The 21790-nt window shown below is 39.6% G+C and overlaps 1 protein-coding gene across 1 annotated transcript; it reads left to right on the top strand.

Annotated features, from left to right (window-relative positions):
- The first annotated feature begins 6289 nt into the window (after positions 1-6289).
- On the top strand, positions 6290-20675 carry LOC139447799 (ras-related C3 botulinum toxin substrate 2-like). The gene is made up of 6 exons (XM_071229285.1): positions 6290-6401; positions 10791-10961; positions 13528-13642; positions 15498-15615; positions 16504-16664; positions 18142-20675. The coding sequence occupies exons 2-6, from the start codon at positions 10846-10848 to the stop codon at positions 18217-18219; spliced, it is 588 nt and encodes a 195-aa protein (XP_071085386.1). The 5' UTR covers positions 6290-6401; positions 10791-10845; the 3' UTR covers positions 18220-20675.
- The last annotated feature ends 1115 nt before the right edge of the window (positions 20676-21790 follow it).

The raw sequence follows: 21790 nt of genomic DNA, 5'->3' as shown, positions 1-21790 counted from the left end.
CTACTACTACTACTACTACTACTAATACTGCTGCTACTACTACCTACTTCTACTACTGTTACACAAATTGATACTAGTTAATTTCTACAAATACTGCTTCTACTACTACGACTACTACTACTACTACTACTACTACTACTACTACTACTACTGCTGCTGCTGCTGCTGCTACTACTACCTACTTCTATTCCTGTTACACAAATTGATACTAGTTAATTTCTACAAATACTGCTACTACTACTACGACTACGACTACTACTGATACTATTACACATTGATACTAGTTAATGTCTAGAAATAGTACTACTATTGCTACTACTACTACTACTACTACTGCTGCTACTACTACTACGACTACGACTACTACTGATACTATTACACATTGATACTAGTTAATGTCTAGAAATAGTACTACTATTGCTACTACTACTACTACTACTACTACTACTACTACTACTACTACTACTACTACTACTACTACTACTACTACTGCTGCTACTACTACTACTACTACACAAACTGCTACTAGTAAGTGTCTCTAATATGATGGATTTTATGCCAGGTTATGAAGAGTATACAGCTATAAGATTATATGTCAATGCAATCTTTTCTCTAAGTAGCTGAGCACATCCTATGTACAAAGCATGAAATTGAATGAAAGTCAAGTGCTAATTTCCCCATCACAGCACAGAGTTAGCGACGTCCTAAGTCGAAGTCGATGTCTGTTCAACAATAAAACAACCACCCCAGCTTGATACCGGGTGAGGAACGATGCTTTGTGCAATACCCAAAAGCTATTATCCATGTCCACAAATTTCTTAATATAACAATATGATTTAATGTATTGTTTGCAGTGAAGCCGAAACACTGTTACACCTCATACCAGATATCTCACAATGAAGAATGTTGTCCATTTACGAACGACAAATCGTAAATTAATCAATTAAAATTTATTGTTTAAGTCACTTAAAGAAGTAAGCAACTGTTTAAAAAACGAAAACAAATGCGCAAGACTTACCCTATGGAGAGGAGAACTGAAAGCCGACGGCGGTTGAAATCTGCGGATAGAGTGGTACAGATTAGACCAGTGTTTAAACAAGAATGTCAATACAGATGCAGCACTGAACAAGACGTCAGAAGGCAAATAGCGTCACGTTTGTGTTTTGATGTCATCCATTGTAGCATTACCGTGGATTACAGGCTTAGCGGACAGAAGAAAGTGTTGCCCGGAGTTCGTCCCATGTCATTGCTAGCTCACGAGGGGACATACCTTCCGACTGGGGTGCATGCAATGCGGTAATGGTTAATTAACAGCGGTTCTCTGTGTGGAGCTGAATGGTAGAGGCCTATCAAATCCGCATATTAAAAATATTGTTTTTTAACAGCTTGGTGTCACTGTTAATTTGTCATTCAGGAAGTCGAGTCTTTGTATTGTCTTCATCGTAGATTTTAGCAATATGAAGTTTATTTTCGGTGGGTTTTTTGTTCTTCCGTGTCAGTCCATGTTGGTTAGATATTTATTTAGCTACAGCTACAAAACCAGATATATTTTATATTTAAAATGGGGAATTCGAATTATGTTTTAAGAAAAATACCTTGCAACAACGTAATTTAAGTGGCAGGCTAATTCTTTTTTTCAGCAATTAATTATTCAAATAGTTCTTCTTTTCAGAAATTTTCAGGGATATTCCTAGCCGTGTGTGTGTGTGTGTGTGTGTGTGTGTGTGTGTGTGTGTGTGTGTGTGTGTGTGTGTGTGCGCGTGCGCGCGTGCGTGTATGTGTGTGTGTGTGTGTGTGTGTGTGTGTGTAGTTCAGTAGTGCTGGCAAACTGAGATACTGTAGCACAGTACAACATGGATACCCCAATCAGACACATTATCCTGACTCCGAACAAGGAGTCCCTGTTGTATCCCCTTAATGCCGAGCGCCAGGCAGGGTAACAAGTGCCATCTTTTAACTTTTTAAGAATGGCGCGGCTTGGGTTCGAACCACGTACCGACCGACCTTCCGCTCTCTCTCTGTAGACGCTCTATCCACTAGACCGCGGAGGCGGTTCAATACATATGACAAAATGACGAAAAAGGTACGTTGTACGCCGATTTCAGCAATATTCCAGCAATATCACGGCGGGAAACATTTAAAAAGGGCACCACACATTGTACTTGGGATTCCAACCCTGGCCTTCGGCGTGACGATCGAACGCTTTAACCTCTTGGCTAATCCACCGCCCTGATCAAGGTGAATGTCTGTATTTTGAAGATATTTATCTCTGTCTGTGTTACATTATTATTATGTAAAAATAAAAAAATAAAAAAATGCAGCAAAGAGGGTTTGGGTGATCCTGGCACAGGCAGGCTGGTTAGGCTCATCATCAGCTCAGGGCTCTTGCCCCTTCTACACAAAACCCCGACAGCAAATGGGACTTCTCCCACGAAGCGCTGCTTAGTCAAACCCACCCAGAACCAGGTTTGTTGGCCTGGACACGTCTGAGGCTGTAAATGGGCATATTCCAAAGAATTTTGTATTTATCCTTTTCGATGACGCCCTCATATTCCGGGTCGTACCATGGATGGACATCTGTGACAAAACCTCAAGCATGGCGAAGACGGTGATAAAATGATCGAGCCACTCCATCATGTCGTTTAAGATATTGTGTTTGTGCCAAAGCTGGGCATCCATTGACAATGTGTTGGACAGTCTCTAAATGTATTGCATAATCTACATTTCATATTTACATTTTGATGCAAAATCACACATTGACGGTTTCGAGTGAGAAGTGACTGGTCTTGAGCAGCAAACAGAAAGCCTTCTGTTTCACTTTTCAGGCCAGCCGACTTCATCCAAGTAAATTACTCCTCAGGGTTGCTTCTTTTCTCAACACACTGCGCATAGACGTTCAGAAAGCCTCTCCCTGCAAACACCCTGGGCTGATTTGATATGGCACTTGGCTTGGTTGACACTGATGTCTGTACCGTTCAGTAGTACAGAACCCTCAACAAAATCAACACTTGACACCGACTTGCACATCGTATTGTTTTCTTTATAACTTCGAAAATATTGCCATTTTTGCCCCCCACACGTCAGGTCATGTCAGAAGACCATGTAACCAAAACTTGCAAGTTTAATCAAAAAGGGCAATAGTTAGCCGTTTGAAGAGAGCAGCCTACTTTCAAACCAGTATGTCAGTGGGCAATAAAAGGCCGTTATCCAGACTTCAAATTTAACCCCACTTTGGCTACAGTTACATCAGGTCGTGTCGGGGGCATGGGTAGCCCAGTCGTCTAAGGCATCGCAATTCGCTGTGCAGAGTTTCGTCCCTTTGGGCACGCCAGAAACCTATGATTGTGGGTTCGAATCCCGGTTCACCCCGATTATGTTTCTAGGTTTGTCAGCACCATTACCGTGCTCGTGGGTTTCACCGTAGTGGTAAACGACCTGCATCACTTCGGGCTTTCCTCCCGAATTAAGCTGACACGTCGTGCTATAACTGGAATAGTGTTAAAAGCGGCGTTAAACCAAACTCACTCACTCAAGAATTGGCAGATCTTGATCAACGTGGCAGTTAAGTCAGTTGTGACTTACACTTTTGATCCCATAAATGACATTCAATTATGGTAAAGAATGAGGGATTGAAACATATTTGTAAGCCAAATATGACTTTGGATATAATTTTTTTTGTACCTGGTATTCGAACCCATAATTCGAGAGTGAGTGAATGAGTGAGTGAGGCTAGCCACCTATTGGACATTTTTACACATATTACAACATTATCACGCATTTGAACCATGTTCATGAACATGAACCTTCGGCGCTTACCAGCGAACGCTTGAAACCACGAGCCTATCTCAAAGCCTCGAAGGGACCGGCCGGTAATTCGGGTGTGTGTAGGAGGGGGGTTAAAATAAATGGGCGTCACATGCTGTAACCTATTTGTGGGAATCGAACCAGTATCGAGCCAAAGCTTTCACCATAAGGCAATCCTACATAACCACTCGGGTTCACTCGGGTTCACTCGGCTTACACCGCGGCTCGTCTCGGTCCACCAGTTTCTTGTACCTATTGGACCGAGACGAGACGCGTACTCTCGAACTCATCGTGATCTTCAAGACTTCAAGACTCTTTTATTCTGTAATAAAGGCGTTCAGCCCAGAGTACATGTGTATATAATCAAGTCACAACAATTTTAAATTACAAACTACAATTACAATCATTAAGAAAAGATCTGCTATAAATCATCAAAAGTAAGTGAAGCACTCGTAAACTTTATGTAAAGTTGTCTCCCTTTAACTTCTGAGATAAACCTGCCTTGCCTGCGTGCATTTAACAATATACAGTGCTAAAGATCCTGACAAAGAATTATCTGTCATAACTTTCTCAAATTTGTCAAGAATACAAAGATTACTAGTGCAAATACTTGGCAAAAGCATATTTCTGAATTATTTATACAAGTAACATGTTGTAATAAAATGAACTTCATCCTCCACATTGATACACTCAGATTATCAAAACAATATTTACATACTCTATCCTCTCTAGCAACTCCTCCCCACCGCCCAGTTTCATCGTGAGCTAAGACAGTGTTGTCTCCCTTTATGGTGATTTTACTGACGCTTCATTTTATCATTTAACTCAGGTGATCGGCTCTCGGGATTTTAGGTTGAGAGATTATCCCAAGGGAGACTGTTGCCATATCTGTTTTTTATCCCCTTAATCAGGGCTTATACTTAAAATATCGGGAATGATACATACATTTCTTAGGCATGTATACATAGGAAACTGTACATGTCTCCCCACCCAAGGAAATGCTCATATTTCAAACACTTGTAAATTTAGAAAGTAGTCACATATTTTCGAACTTATAACAATCAAAAGAAATGCATTTGAAATACGATATGAGCAGGTATTTACTTGGGTATAAACTTCGGAAGTCATTCTAAGACATTTCTGTAAATCCAGTTTGTTACATAATATAGACTGTTCTTTGGAAATTTAGAATTACAACTCAGACAAAAAAAAGATGCAAAAATATTGGACAGAGGGGCTGTGGTTCACGGTGTGTGGCCCATGATCTGCTTGGTAATAATACAACACAAGAACCTGACATCTTGCATGGTTAATTCGATAACCATTTACTGACCAAATATATTTACTCATGTCTACTCGCGTTGTTTTATTTGTTAATAAAAAGTACCATTTACGATTGTACTAAAAGGCAATTGCAGAATTTGTTAAACAAATTGATTCAAAATGCACTGTACTTTTAAAGCGATGTTAGGTGATTGTGTGATAATAAGTACTAGATATATCTAAAATAATGAGAATATTCAAATATTCAAAACTTCTTCGTCAAGAATTTCTTTCGACGTTCTACCATCGTGCTTCCATTACGAGGGCGTTCGCGTGTGAGGTAGAACATCGTATGTCCTCCAGACTGGGAGTCAGTCTTCTACTCTTATGACAAGATAGCGAACACTCCGTTACACTTCGGTCGGGTTACACGCGGTTTGTTTATCTACACAGGAAATGGGAGTGACGGCACCGCTATATGTAGGCCTCGACAGATTGCATTGTTTCCTCGGTCTCATATCCACGTATATACTTGCAATTACCGTTCCTCATAAAAACTATACCCTGCCAACATTTTAAAAAGTAGTTATTAACATCATACGCATTCGTAGCCGGGTTCACTTATAATATCTATACATGATATACCTGATAACATCCATCAGTTTGGCAACTGTAAATTGTGCATCAAAATTCTGTTTACACATTTATTTTGCATAATTTCCCAGTTAAATTACCACAGTGTGCATATATATGTATGCATTTTTTTAATAATGTTATTAATTTAGAAATCTTTGAAGACCCATGACATGTACTTTTGAACTCATGTGTAATACACGTAAAATAACATTCGCACCTGGCATAATTTTTCAGTTCCATTACTGGTGCTTTGATAAAAGGTTAGGCAAATCTAGATCCAGGCCACACCCGTATAGGTTTCAAAGTTACCGAGCGTCCATTAAACGAGAGAAAGATTTATTGGCAACAGCCGAAATCATCATTTTATCGAAATAATCAGGACGAAACCACGCTCTTGGGAACGGTGTCATATTTTCATTTTATCTTTTCTGTCGAAGAATCCTTCGTGGTGTTGTTTCAGGGAAAGTGATACGCTTCGCCTATCAGGAGAATTATCTCTCCATTGGAATGCAAGGGAGACCACCTAGTGAAGATGAAACGATGATTTTGATTGGATGTTATTTTTAGTCTCCCAATGCTCATTAAATATGGCGGCGATCTAGAAAGTGTGGACTGAAATGACATTGTTTCGAGAAATGTTTCTATGATATTATGGTCATTTGGAAACATTTTGATTGAATCATACACATATTTGAAGGGTAAGACACAAATTCGATGCTGTAATCGGTTAAGATGCTTGTATGAGTCATCCATTTCAGCTCATACCGTCTTTGTGTAGCGGTGATACCTCGCTCAACCTCCTCTCTCTGAGTCAGACGGTCTCATTTCAACTGTCAAATGAGTTTGATGAAAAGTTTCCATGTTCACATCCTGTTGGGATAATTTTCCTATATTCATCAAATCTAATCATGACTAGCAATCAGCGGGGTGTGGATGAAATTAAAACACGTCTGGAGAGTTGATTTCCTTGCCTTAACTTGTAGGGCCTCAGTCTTTGTTTTCGTGTAATGTGTAGGGTGTGTTTTGTAAATTCACCATAGACGTACTGAGGGGAGTATGTGTACTGATTTAGAACTTGTAGCAAAACACACAGATTTTACCACATTACGTTTTAAAAAATGCAGATTTTGTCTATTATCCTGCCTCTAATCTAAGTTAGCAATTGTAATAATACATATGTTTAGCATGTTTAGGTGTTCCATATTATATTTAAGGTGTGGTTACACTCGATTTTTATACAACTATATGTTATGAGGAAAATTGTGAAATAGTTAGTCCATGATCAATGTGCAGTGCTTGCAAGATGCTTTTTTGTGCACATTTTTACAGCGAAAGTCTTACCTGTGGAAATGGCAGGTAGAATTTGTATCTGGAGCCTTGGCCATATTTCATAATTTGCATGATCTTAAGCTACTACATGCAATAAGGGTAAGGGCTCTACACATGAAATTAGTCAATATGTATCATGACTTATGAAAGGGTGGTGCTTAAGTATATTGTCCAAACTTTTATAGGAGATTTTTATGAATCCACATCAGCTAATCATTATTTAACCTATCATAATTTTGATCCAACTAGTCAACATCTTATTGAAGATGAGCATCATTAGTGGTTTTAAGTGTACTTAAATAGACTTAGGGATTAATCTACCCCTGAGGATAATATTTGGCCCATAGCCTGAAGCAAATGTCAGTACAAATTCCCAAATTGAAATTTAGAATTTACCATTGCAAGTTGTTATGGCTGTAACTATTGCTCTGCAGTGATGACTTGTATTTCACTGATAGGGTCAATAGAGAGGATTAAAGACATTTTATGGATAGGTTTACATTACTGCTTTCAATGAAATATCAAAATCAATGTTAAAATGTATCCAAATTTAACAACATCCTAGGTTGTGACATACAATCCAGAGTCAGAGACTGAACACCCAATTCCAGACTGGTCCATCATTGAAAGTTCACTACAATATAGGATTTTGTGCAATAGAATCAAAATCTGTATTAATCAATTTTAAGAACACAATTTTCTCTTGTGTAGGCATGAGTTTATCTGTGACCTGCATGTTTTAGTTACTATGTCCAATTGTTAATCACCAGTTTTGAAGAAGTGTGCTGTAATTCCTACACTTTCTGTGCAATCCATAGCTAGACTTTTATCTGGGTGATCTGTAGACCCCAATCTTGACCAATATGGTAAGGAAGGAACGGGGGAGAGGATATGGTCGGGCTGTGTATTGCCTTGTAGGTTGCCCTGATACGACTATCTCCTGATATGATACAAAGCGTGATACTTTGTTCACAAGAGAAACACATCGCGATAATGGTTCTTAATTCATGGCAATTTTGCATAAATGTGTATGTTTCAAGGGGCTTAAACACTTATTAAAAAGGCTTCAAACTTCCTGAATATCTGGTCTGATATTTAAGATATTAAATGTCTCTTTGCAATCAACAATTTATTTCAGATAAAACTAGAGTAACATATAAGTATTTTCTATTATTAAATTCAAAAGCAAATTCCCTGTTCACGAAATCTCAGATTTACACCAAAATTAAATGAATACAAAATTAAAATATGGATGGATAAATGTGTATCACGCATCGTATTGTTTAATGATATTATCGATGTATTGGTGAACTTTGTAACATCTGTTCCTTTGGTTTTTGTATTGCAGTATTTTGCGAAACTTAGGTCTGGATTATGATACCTGTTGAAATATATTGTCATTAACGTTTTGGTCTCGAAGACAAACAAATGAGATATTGTTGTCTGCAATGTTGTACAAGAGTAACAAGACTTAGAGCTGCTGTTACTGGAGACAATAACTGTGTTGGTGGAAGTAATCAAGTGTTGATGTTGCGGGTGCCTGTGTTGCGAGACTGCTTGTATGCAGAGTCCTCCCTGGTTGTAATGCCACCTTTCGTGCAGCAGAAACAACACTATTGTGACCAGGGTGGAGAAAACCTGCCAATTTATTTTTAGCTTTTATAGATGGATATTATCGTTTGTTATTTCAAGAAGGTGAATAATGCTTTGTTTAAGGATTAACTGTGGGCTGAGATCAATGCAATTGAGATATCTCCAAAAAATTAACTACAATGACAATTTATTGTCAAAATATATAAAACATGGCATTAAAACCATGTACTTGTAACATTCGTTCTGAAAAAGATTGGCATTGGTTATAATTAGGGTGGTTTTATAACCAGGAAATTTTGCACTGTTGAAATCTGTTGTGTAGAAAACATGGTATTATGACTAGGGACGACTGTACCGCCATTTCTCAGCGTAACAGTACAGCAGTGGTATACTGCTGTGTTTTCTGCCTCTTTCCAACTGCTCTTCATTTTCAAAAACCAAATCAATGCTTTCTCCCTTATTTTTGGAATGATCTCATAGTCGAGAGGCTCAGCTGCTGTTTGTACCCAGGGAAGTCACAATGACAATGGCAGTGTGTTTTAGAAATATTTATCATCAGAGATTTGCTGTATATATTTTCTCAATATACCAACACATTCAGCATGTCCAGATTGTATTGTAATACATATTGTCGAGGGTTGTATTGCGATTTACCATATAGCGGGAATATCATGCAGTCTTAGAATATAGTAACACAGATTTATCTAGATATGCTCACAAGCCGATATTCAGCCCCAAGTTTGCAGCAAATGACACTAAAAATTTCCAGATTGAATACAAAAATGCCCAACTCCTCAGAATTGAAGGAAATAAAACATTAAAAAATCGATGTTTTTAAACAATGTCACAATCTGTCCCCATTTTGCAGCCCAAGGACACATAGTTTGGAATCCTAGACAAATCCCAGAATAACTTGAGCTTATTCCTTATATCCTATTAAGTAGGGCTTTCAGATGCTGAGCGTCACAGTGATTATTTATTGCAAGTAGGCAGTGAATATTGATCTTGTAGGCCATGGTACAGCTAAAGTACTCTCCTATTAGCATGATTAGTCACTTCCAGGTCTATAGTTGTTATGAACAGGATGAAGTTACTTCCATACTTGGAGCAATGTAAGAACTGACAGAAAGGGGAACGACTCCCTCCCTAAGTAATTGTTGATGTGAAACAAGTCCTCAAAGTTTGTTGCTGTAGTACATGTACTTCGTCTTGAATTCAGGGATCCCCTAAAGTTGAAACTGTTAACATGGCGAGGCCCTTTTGTGATGGCAAGGTCCCTCTCATACTTTATTTTGAACACTGAATACCAACGACCCTAGTCCGACTCAGATATTACTCCCTGTGATCAAGTAAGCTCAGCTAATAATAAATACTTCTTGCATTCTAACATAACCGTCTATTGAAAATGATACCAAAAGCAAAGTTTAGGGGGCCTGTTCCACAAATCATTCCAAGTGTTAATTTAAAATCCATACTTTATCATAGGCTTACAGTGGCAGCATTAGAAACTGGCACAGTTCTCTTGTCCTTGAAAACTGCCCAATTGTTAAGGTATCATAAGGGAGTCCCAGAATTGCAGAAAATGCAACTTACCTCAGAATTGCAGTTAAATACACTAATTTTCATTATTTGCAAGTATTTATGTCAAATTTTGCACTCGAATGATGCTCAAACATACAATTCAAACATACAAAATACGAATCCTACCATAGAACAGAATTTGAATTTCTTTTCTCACTTTTAAACGTTCTTGTGGTATTATGACTACATAAACTATGTTTATATCATACCATAAATGCAAGAGATCAGAATTTGTAAAGAAAAAAATGAGGTATTAATTTTTGACAGGAAAATGGTCATGTTTTTACCACAAGATATACCGCAGAATATTGGTAAATTTACCACAGAATTCATCTTGAACTGATAAGGTCTGATGGAACTTTGCTATTTTTAAGAGTTTTGCTATATGTTATCACTATAAGGACTAGTTGACTAAAACTGTTAGTTTCTATCGCTGAGTAGTCGTAGTGCTAAGATCGCTTTGTGGCTCTCTGGAACATGCCTAGGTCACTTTCATCAGTTTTGGCAGAGATTGTACAGATTGCCTGTAAGCTGTAGTGAGCAAACTAACAAACGTTTTTTTTCAAATTGTTTATTGTTTCCAGAGTTCCCAGGCTCGACTTTGCTGACCGGCAGATCTGCATACAGAGGACAGTGACGATGGCTCAAGGCCGACCAATCAAGTGTGTGGTGGTGGGGGACGGGACAGTGGGCAAGACGTGCATGCTCATCTCCTACACCACGGACAGCTTTCCCGGGGAATATGTTCCCACAGTGTATGTATCTCAATACCAGCAACATCCCAGACACTCTGTCAAATCTAGGCTTTAGCCAATCTCATTAAAATTAGATTTTTTAAGACACTTCCATTGGCAGCCACATCAGCAAATCAGCACAAAAGCTTAATACACTCAATTTATCTATCAATATCCCAAGTTGCCACAGTTGCCAAAAAGTGTAATTTCTCGACTGTGGACAAGTTCTGTCAAATGGGTGGGTGTTTTGCCTTGGGTTCAACCGACACGACCAGGGGAGGTGGCATAGCCTAGTGGTTCAGCCCTTGGGTTCACCTGACACGACCAGGGGAGGTGGCATAGCCTAGTGGTTCAGCCCTTGGGTTCAACCGACACGACCAGGGGAGGTGGCATAGCCTAGTGGTTCAGCCCTTGGGCTCACCTGTCACGACCAGGGGAGGTGGCATAGCCTAGTGGTTCAGCCCTTGGGCTCACCTGACACGACCAGGGGCGGTGGCATAGCCTAGTGGTTCAGCCCTTGGGCTCACCTGACACGACCAGGGGCGGTGGCATAGCCTAGTGGTTCAGCCCTTGGGCTCACCTGACACGACCAGGGGCGGTGGCATAGCCTAGTGGTTCAGCCCTTGGGCTCACCTGACACGACCAGGGGAGGTGGCATAACCTAGTGGTTCAGCCCTTGGGCTCACCTGACACGACCAGGGGAGGTGGCATAGCCTAGTGGTTCAGCCCTTGGGTTCACCTGACACGACCAGGGGCGGTGGCATAGCCTAGTGGTTCAGCCCTTGGGTTCAACCGACACGACCAGGGGCGTTTGCATAGCCTAGTGGTTCAGCCCTTGGGTTCAACCGACACGACCAGGGGCGGTGGCATAGCCTAGTGGTTCAGCCCTTGGGTTCACCTGACACGACCAGGGGCGGTTGCATAGCCTAGTGGTTCAGCCCTTGGGTTCAACCGACACGACCAGGGGCGGTTGCATAGCCTAGTGGTTCAGCCCTTGGGTTCAACCGACACGACCAGGGGCGGTGGCATAGCCTAGTGGTTTAGCCCTTGGGTTCACCTGACACGACCAGGGGCGGTTGCATAGCCTAGTGGTTTAGCCCTTGGGTTCACCTGACACGACCAGGGGCGGTTGCATAGCCTAGTGGTTCAGCCCTTGGGTTCACCTGACACGACCAGGGGCGGTGGCATAGCCTAGTGGTTCAGCCCTTGGGTTCACCTGACACGACCAGGGGCGGTGGCATAGCCTAGTGGTTCAGCCCTTGGGTTCACCTGACACGACCAGGGGCGGTGGCATAGCCTAGTGGTTCAGCATTCATTGGGCACAATGTGTGAAGCCCCAAACTCTGTCCCCTGTCGTGATATACTGTACGCACTCACCCGATAAAACGATGTATTTCAATGAAATCCGGATTTTGTAGACATATTACGCTTCGTCATCATTTGTTTGTTTGTTGTTTCACATTCCACTCAGCAGTTTTCTATTTATGTCATAGTCGTCTGCAAATAAACCAATGATTGACATCTGCATCTGTCTACATGTTTGGGATGCAATGACATGCATCAACATGATCAACCAAGTCAGTGAGCCTGACCACCCGATCTTGTTAGTCGCCTTTTATGACAAGCACAGTTGCCTCTTACAACAAGCATGGGTTACTAAAGACCTATTGTAACCCAGATTGTCACAGGTTGTTATAGCTTTGAATGCTTCACGCATTCTGCATTGTTATTTGTGGTACATACTAAAGAGGCACTATATGAAATCATTGAAATCCTCAGTGCTCGAAATTTGTGCCTGTCCATATACCTGTGGCAGGTAGATCTCGTGTCGGGCCTGTAGTTTTAAAGTTGAATGGGTCCTCATGGCCTGCAGTTAATTTACATGTCTATTTATTTATCACAATAAGCTGCATTTGGTTTTTATAAAAATAGCTTGAAGTGTTTAGTCAGGGCCTGCAGCTTCTAAAGCAATTGTTTTTTGTTTCAAACACTGGCAATACTTGTAGTTGAATACGGTTGCAATAATGTTTGAGATATCGCAAGTGGTAAATGCCTTTGGTGTTAGCAAGCTGATGTGTAAAAAAGGAGATCACTCTGATTAAAATTCTGATTATAGACTGGTAAAATGAATAATATTTTTACCGACTGGCAGTTTGTACCAGGTGTTATTATCTGTTAATAGTGTGTGTCTGTAAGTTTGTGTCTGTTTGTGTCTGTGTCTGTGTTCTTTAATGCTACACAGGTTTGAAGAATTATTACACATCTGTATTGAGACCCTGTTTGACGCCATCAATTTGTGGTGGCATGTAGTCCAGCATGGTTTGTATACTCCATAGGGAGCTGAGAATGAAAGTCAAGAGCACACTTATCCATTGACAGGGGTAACAATAATGTTTCATTTTGAGCAATCACCACGTTCACTTGAGTAGAATGGCACATTATAAATGGACTTTTTCTTCTCCTTCTTTTTCTTTTGTTGCTGATTTGACAACTATACGGCCAATAGTAGTAGTAGTAGTAGTAGTAGAAGTAGTATCTGTTGCAGATTTGACAATTACTCTTGTTGTTATTATTTTTATTTTTTCAGATTTGACAACTACACGGCCAATATGATGGTTGACAGTGTTCCAGTGAGCTTGGGATTGTGGGATACAGCAGGACAGGAAGACTATGACAGGCTCCGGCCTCTCTCCTACCCACAGGTTGTGCCTTGTCTTCTCTTCTCATCCTAGTAGTAGTACCACACAAAATGTCAGTTATGGATGAAAATGAGCAACGTTGACTTCTTGGGACAAATAAATCAGCATTATCTGTGTACTTGCACTCAGTCATCACTACATCACTTACATTGGGTGAAGACTGTGACATACATTGTGATCTGATTTATTCATTTTTTGTGTGAATAAGTTGCAAGTAATTCCATAGCATTTGATTGGCTGACCTAGCAGTTTTGTTTTCCATTCTTGTTTCTGTAAATCTGAAAATAAGTAGGCCACGCCCACTCGTTGACCACTGTTCCCAGACTGGCTGATGATATAGTGGGCGGGGCTTGTGTGGGCGGGGCTTGTGTTGCATTATTGGGCTGAATTATGCCACTGATTTCATATCATTGTCTACAATGTTTCTTTGTGGTAATTATTGAATTGGCAATCTGTGAAGTTATTATCGTAGACTAATTTATTAATGATTAGAACTGACTTCAAAAATGTTTTTGTGTTTATGGAGGTAAAAACTTTATGACAAATGGAAGCAAAAGGAAGCAGACCTCCCAAGCATGCCAAGGGAAAAGTGTCAACACATTTTTATGAGTGCTGGACATTTAAGAATTACTCAAGTAGCTTCAATCCTTATTTTGTGTTTTTGCATTTATGGAGATATATATGGTTTATTAAACAGTGTGCACATTGATTTTAATGTTTATGCCTCCATAAATGCAAAAACATTCTTTAAGTGTTAAAACTCAAGTTTGCTAGCCCGATGAAACTTATTTATTTCAAAGATCAATATGATATGTAACACATCAGGGCTAAAAGAATTGTCCTGCAGGGCGAGTAGATTATTACTTTGTACTCATCCTGCACTATTTCACTTGCCCTTTTACATCTTTAACAGTTTTTGTGTTCTTAGTTGTAATTACCATTTTCTGTAATTAACCTTTGAGTTCGATATCTACGACAGACAGGGCATAATAATTCACAGTCACTGCCATTATGTCCCTCACCGTGATATTGCTGGAAAATTGCTAAGAAAGCAGTGTAAAGCCTCACACTCACTCACTCACTCGATAGTATGCATAACAATTGATTGTTTCAATTACTTATAAATAATACATATATTATGCGAACTTCACACCTTGTGTGGTTGGTTAGCAAGGATTACAACAACTTCAGATTAGAGTTACTTCCCTTTGCTTTGAGTAGTGACAGATAGAAAAATGGCTGTCTTTGAGATTGTCACCTATACTTTATTCAATGCTATTGCATTGATTACTGTAATTATGTAGCATGATGTAGTTGGTTTAACACTTTTGCAATACTATCATAATAGTTTACTACAATGGCAATACAGTCACAACAGTGAAAATAACCCCAATAGTCACCCCTAGTGGATGATATTATGTGATTAAAAACTAAATGGCTTAGTAGTACCCCTGCTGCTTGCTAGTGCCCCCTGCCTAGTGCCCCCTGCCTAGTGCCCCATCGGTCATGGGAGACCAGTCATCCCGGGCGCCGCAAGTAGTTATACAGAGTTGCATCACATGGGCACATAGAAACCTGTGATTGCAGGTTCGAATACCAGTTCACTCTAATTATGTGTCTTGGTTTGTCAGCACCCGACCTGTGCTTATAGATTTCACCAAAGTGAAACCTACATCACTTCAGGCTTTTCTCCCACATTAAGCTGACACGCCGTGATATAACTGGAATTCTGTTTAAGGCGGCGTTAAACTCAACTTTCTCACTCCAAGTGCCCCATACACTGGGTTAAGGTTGTTCCTTGGTGTTCTTCTTGTTAGAGCCGTTGGTTGTATATAACATGGACTTTCTTGTGTTGCAGACCGATGTGTTCCTGATATGCTTTAGTGTTGTGAGTCCCTCTTCCTTTGAAAATGTCACAACAAAATGGAATCCCGAGATCAAGCACCACTGTCCTGATGCCCCTGTTATACTTGTTGGTAAGAGTTGTCTCCCTTAGCTGCTGATCATGCAAATCCAGTTTCACCTTCATGATTCTCCCTACTTTCAGGGCTCATACAGGCAGGAAAAGGAAGTTTAGTTTAGTGTCAAGTCTGAAAAGACTTGAAAATCACCAACCTCGCTTGAAAAGCCCTGAACTTGGGGAAAATGAAATATGAACTTGTTAATAAAAATATTTTTAAAAAGCAAGCAAAGTATGACATTTATCACAGTGATAGATTTGTGTGCCAAAGACCATAAAGAGTTCATGACAAACTTACTATATTGTCTTGTTGGACGTGAAAATTGATCTTGTTGGAAAGTGTCTGATAATCATACTGCTTTTTGTGGATTTATATGATCGTATAGTATGTTGGTTTTATAATATACAGACAAAGGCAGATAACTCGACTGAAAAAACTTAAAAATGACAGTTGACAGCCTTGAAAAAACCTTGAGGGGCCTTAAATTTTAGTGTTAAATATTTGTATGAACCTTTACTTTGTTAGCGCAATACCATGCTTGTCACCCACAGCAAGACAAATCATTTTGATATAGTGTTTCATCACCCCATCACTATAATCATGTTAAAACACCATTGGACAGCAGTGAAGATCTGGGTTAGAATCGGTCTTCACCCACCATGCCCACCTGTGCTTTTACATGCTGACTTGGTTGATATATGTCATCATATTCAAATTGCATAGATTGATGCTCATGATGTCAAACACTGGACTGTCTGGTCGAGACTTTATTAATTACAGTTCGCTCTCACACATCTGTTATTTTGCTGAGTGGAGCATTAAATAACAAACAAACAGAATGATTATGATGATGGACTTCAAGTCAGTGGCAGTGATATAGAGTTATTTTCTTTTCATTTTCAGGTACAAAAATAGATTTAAGAGAAAATAAAGAAACCATCGGCCAATTAGTTGCTCAGGGTCTTGCACCCATCAAGCGAGAACAAGGGATGAAGTTAGTCAACAAAGTGAGAGCAGTCAAATACATGGAGTGCTCGGCACTCACGCAGAGAGGACTCAAGCAGGTACGGAAGTTTGGAGCAATGATTCTGGTTTCAAATGATCCCCAGCATCCTGTGCCGACCGTATGAGGCGACTTAATGAATTGGGTGGTAAGGTTCGGTGACATGGTCGATGACTTGCCATTGTCTCCCGACTTTACGAATTATTGTTCACAATATCAAGCACTGTATTGCCTGGTCCAGGCTTCATTCATTACAGGATGCAGCACATGGCTGGAATATTGCTGAAGGCAACAAAACACAACAAAACAAACAAACAAACAAAACCCATGCATGCAGATCAGGGTCCTGAAGGGAGATCAATTTATGATTCAATGGAAACAAACTGTACGTGATCAAAGCTTTAGTTAAGTGTTGAAGACCTTTTCCTTGTTTGAAACCAAATTGATTGATAGAAGAAAATTGGACATGGAGAGTAGTTATTGTGCATCCTACGATGGCTCCAACTGAAAGGCAATTGTTTTCAAGTGTGCTTCAAGCCACTCATGATATTTTTCTTCAGCAACCCTTGCTTCTGTAAATGGCGACTATGCTTGTTGTAAGAGGCGACTAATGGGATTGGGTGGTCAGGCTCGTGACCTGGTTGATGCATGTCATCGTATCACAATTGTGAGGATCGATGCTCATGATATCAATCACTGGATTGTCTGGTCCAGACTCACTTATTTACAGACCGCCGTCATATAGCTGGAATACTGCTGAGTGTGGCGTTAAACAATTAACCAAACCAAGACCTTAAACGAAAAAAGTGTGCCAAGGTTTATCATGACATTCTTTATTTCTATCACCATTAGACATGATTATTACTGAGAAGCTGTGGAAACACATATCATCAACTGGTCCTGCTTGAACACTACAACATGTTTACAATGGTTACATTTATGTCAGTCTTATTCTCTTCCAAGTTTGTTGCAAAAGTAAGCATTGAGAACTGTATCAGAATTATAGCCTTCAACATGTTCAAAAGCTACTAGTCAATGAGGACTACCTTCAGTTGCCTTGGGCTATCAGACTAGTGTGAATGTAGAAGGCTAGTCAAATCATCTGGGAACTTCTTGACTAAGTACTTCAGAGCAGATTCTAAAGGAGCTAGGCTATTTTTAGTAATGAACTTGAAATTCTAATTACAACACATTTTGAGATATTTGACTGTCAAACCTGCTGGGGGTCTTTAAACGAGTAGTAAGTCATTTATTTTAGAAAAACATGTCGTCGCATGAAAACTCACGATGTATCGTTTTACCCTTATTGAATATTGCTCACTGCGGTATTACACAACAAACAAACAAAACCAGGGATTGATCACTGACTAGTCTGGTCCAGTCTTGATTATTTATAGGGAGCCATTTCGCTGACATATTGTGACATTAAATAAACTAATAAACAAAAAGTGTTCGTTCTAGTGGTAATAGATGTTCTTTTTTAATTTTGTACACATGATTTATACAAGTGAGACAAGGAAATCGTGTTATCTTTCCAGGTATTTGACGAGGCTGTGCGAGCAGTGTTGCAGCCCCAACCCGTGAGGAAACGAAACCATAAGTGTACATTACTGTGATGGCCGACGCAAGAACGACGCAACTAAATATGTAAAACCCATTTTACTACAAACTTTTGCCAAACCGACCCATCAGTTTTCTGATGAGGAAGACTGGTGTGTTTTGTACTACAAGAAAGCCATCGCTGTTCAGCATTTGTAAGTGCTGAGTGAGGCTTTACCATTCTTTTCCTAGGTATTTCTGTTGATATTTAGTTGTATGGCATCTTATGTTACTAAAACATATAACAGCAGTGCACTTCCTCCATCTTCTGGAGTATGGCAGTATCAGTCTGGCAGTATTGCGTGATGGAGAACATGTTTAGTTGATTAGGTAACCCTTTTGTACAGGTTGTAGTATGCAATTTTAAGTATTTGTTTTGTAAGATTTTATTATTTTTGCATGCCAATGTTCCAATATAGTGCTGGAATGTCTGTGTATATGAGGATCTTGTTTGTTCTGGAATTGTTATACAGTTCTGTTACCATGGTTACTTGTGTGTATCTAAGTCAGAATGTACTGGGCTGTTTTTGTTGAGTAGGTGTAGGGCCATGAATACTAACCCTGTAACAGCAATGGCTGTTACGATTCACTGAAATTTCAATGCAAATGTGCCAGGATAGTCAGTGTTTGTAATATACATCAGTCTGTAAGGACAACATCAGTCTGTAAGGACAAGCTTGGTACAAGTCTGAAAAGACATATCCTTGTTCACTACCACTTTTACCAGTTGGCAGATGGCAGCTTGGTAACAAATCATTTTTGGAGAAAAAACAAAATCTAACCCTGATACAAGTATCGTATTGTAAGGTCATGCACAAATATTGTATTGATACAAGAGCAAGTTACACAGGGCCTTGTTATTTGGTGTGAAAATGAATTCTAAAAAAATATTTGCTGGTATATGCACGTTGATAGTTAGGTGGACTCAAGTGTACAAGATGTCTGGATTCATTTTGGATTTTAGTAATTTGCAGTCAATGAATAGGGTTCCTTCGGAGTGACCATTTTATAAGTTAGTTTATGGATTCCACGAAACCTAAAAATAATATTCAGCAACTCTGCAGCAAATGTCTGTACAAAATTCCAAAGTGTAATTAAACATTTCCCCATTCATGCAGTTAAAGTTACGACTAGTGTTATGGCTTTGTAAGGTGACTTGCTTTTCACAGATAACAAGTCCACTATAGAGGAAGAAGCTTCAGTGCTTAGTTTCACAATATTGCCCTAAATTTAGGAAAATAAGAGCCTTAAAAAAAATTCCAATTCACAATCTGCCGAGAGCATCAGTTTGGAATTCTAGATAAGTCCCAGTGTCAAGTTGTCATGTATCACACATTATCATGCCATGACCCACCTGACTACCTATGTACACATGCCATTGTGACAACATGAATCCTTGCAGCACTAATCCTGGGCCCACGTGCACAAGGCAATGTTAGGCTAAACTGCATGGACCCCTGAATCTAGGGACTCCCTGAATCTAGGGACTCCCTGAATCTAGGGACTCCCTGAATCTAGGGACTCCCTGTATCTAGGGACTCCCTGAATCTAGGAACCCCCTTAATCTATAGACCTCCTTAATCTAGGGACTCCCTGAATCTAGGAACCCCCTTAATCTATAGACCTCCTTAATCTAGGGACTCCCTTGATCTTAACACAGGGACTCCCTGAATCTAGGGATTCCCTGAATCTAGGAACCCCCTTAATCAATAGACCTCCTTAATCTAGGGACTCCCTTGATCTTAACTTAATGGTTGAAGCAAGGACCCATTGACTTCATTCTAGATATCAAAGACTGATTAAGAGTGAACAACTACAAAAGTCTTAGTACTAAGATCGTTTTGAGTGACTTGGCACATCCCTGTGATGTTGTTCCCCCATGCTAAGCAACTTTTATGCATCATGTTTACAGGTTTGGGATCAGAGTATTTCTTTATGATTTGTGATAGGCTTAGGGGGCTTAAAGAGACACACAATTGAAGCTGCGTTTTATATGTGCTCCAGTTTAGCATTGGGTAATGATAATGAGGCACCTGAATGAAGGGACTGGTGTCCAGCTCTGTGCCAGGTTTGGCTGAGGTTAAGCTGTACTTCAATTCCACAATAAACATCTTCGCTCCTGCTGTGGACATATCATAATGTATATGTTTATGTCAGATGTAAGTTCTGTGCATACGGCTCTAGTAGCTCTGTGACTGTCAAATGGAAACATTTGAGACATATGTAATTTATTGTAGACTTTACTCTCATCTTTAAGACCGAATGTTCTCAATTGAATATGAACAGTTGCCATGGAAATGATAGCCATGTGACGTGTACAGTGGCCATACTTGGTGATGTGTAGCCAATGATAATGCGGTTTTGAACACTGATTCCTTCATGGAGAACATTTTATTGAATTGTTGACCTGTACACAAGGAATATGTCTCTTACCTTGTATTTCAAATGTTTTGTTTATTAAATATAAATATTATATCTGAGTTTAACCCTTATTTTATTGAAAGTTAACATTTAATTGTCTCAGTTGTGTGTTCTTAATGCTTTCATGGCATTGTTGTATTACACAACATATTTAGAAGATTTTTTTTTTTTAGACTTTCTGGGGTTTTTCTCTCTGATTTTTCAGCCCAACAATAAGGTAATGAATGGATTGTATTGACAAATATGTTTCAAATGTTAAAACCAGTTGTATTTTCTGGAAGGCTTTGCACATAGAAAGTTACAAAGATTAAAATAGTGGCATCCCACTCGTATACTTGCACTGACCTAGCTGGAGATTGGGCTGTGTGACATCACACAAGGAGCTGTGGCAGTATTCTATGTACTAATCAGTGTTTAATCAGTGGTGATAAGTATAGAACATATTTATCAACATTCGGACAGGTTATTTCTGTTGTGAGACAGGATGGGCTTTTTGACCTGCTTACCTATCTGATAATCATGACTTTAGAACCACTTGGTTTGATTTTTTAGCCAGAATGTAAAGGTGTGGTCTTTATTCTAGGTACTGGGTCCTGTATTACACACAGCATTAAGCAAACAATCAGTGCTTTTTGGAAATTCTGTCCTATAAATCCATGTATAGTTTCGCCATTGTTGAAACAGTGTAATTACGGTGAGCCCAACTGAAGTATCATAGGCTTCAAATGTGATCATGGAAATATGATTTTCTCAATATTTTATTCCTCACTTGCAGTCAAGGGAAGCAACTCTTGATGTATGCACAGTAAAAGGAAGCAACTCTTGATGTATACAGTATCAAGGGAAGCAACTCTTGACGTATACAGTGTCAAGGGAAGCAACTCTTGATCTAGGGAAGCAACGCGCGGTGTATATGCAGTCAAGGGCAGCATATCGTGGTAAATAGCAGTCAAGGGCAGCAACTCTTGACATACTGCAGTACGAGGGAAGCAACTCAAAACTGGCAGCATTCTGCTCGTCATGTATAGCTTTATGCAATTGTATTGGATGCTGATGAATCTTTGTTATTTGTGCATTTCTTCCTGGTTTGATATACATGTTTACTTATCATGTAATTTCTGAGTGACTTGACATAAGGCTTTGGTACATTTTGTAACAAGAACATAA

The sequence above is a fragment of the Haliotis cracherodii genome, unplaced genomic scaffold (genome assembly GCF_022045235.1).
Source record: "Haliotis cracherodii isolate W230 unplaced genomic scaffold, xgHalCrac1.p SCAF_7, whole genome shotgun sequence".
Taxonomy (NCBI): domain Eukaryota; kingdom Metazoa; phylum Mollusca; class Gastropoda; order Lepetellida; family Haliotidae; genus Haliotis; species Haliotis cracherodii.
The sequence above is the reverse complement of the archived record's forward strand: the minus strand, read 5'-3'. Positions and strand labels throughout refer to the sequence as shown.

Coding starts and splice junctions, on each gene's coding strand:
- LOC139447799 (XM_071229285.1), top strand. CDS start 10,846: ATGGCTCAAGGCCGACCAATCAAGTGTGTGGTGGTGGGGGACGGGACA. Junction 10,962..13,527: donor GGGGAATATGTTCCCACAGT/GTATGTATCTCA, acceptor TTATTTTTTCAG/ATTTGACAACTACACGGCCA. Junction 13,643..15,497: donor GGCCTCTCTCCTACCCACAG/GTTGTGCCTTGT, acceptor CTTGTGTTGCAG/ACCGATGTGTTCCTGATATG.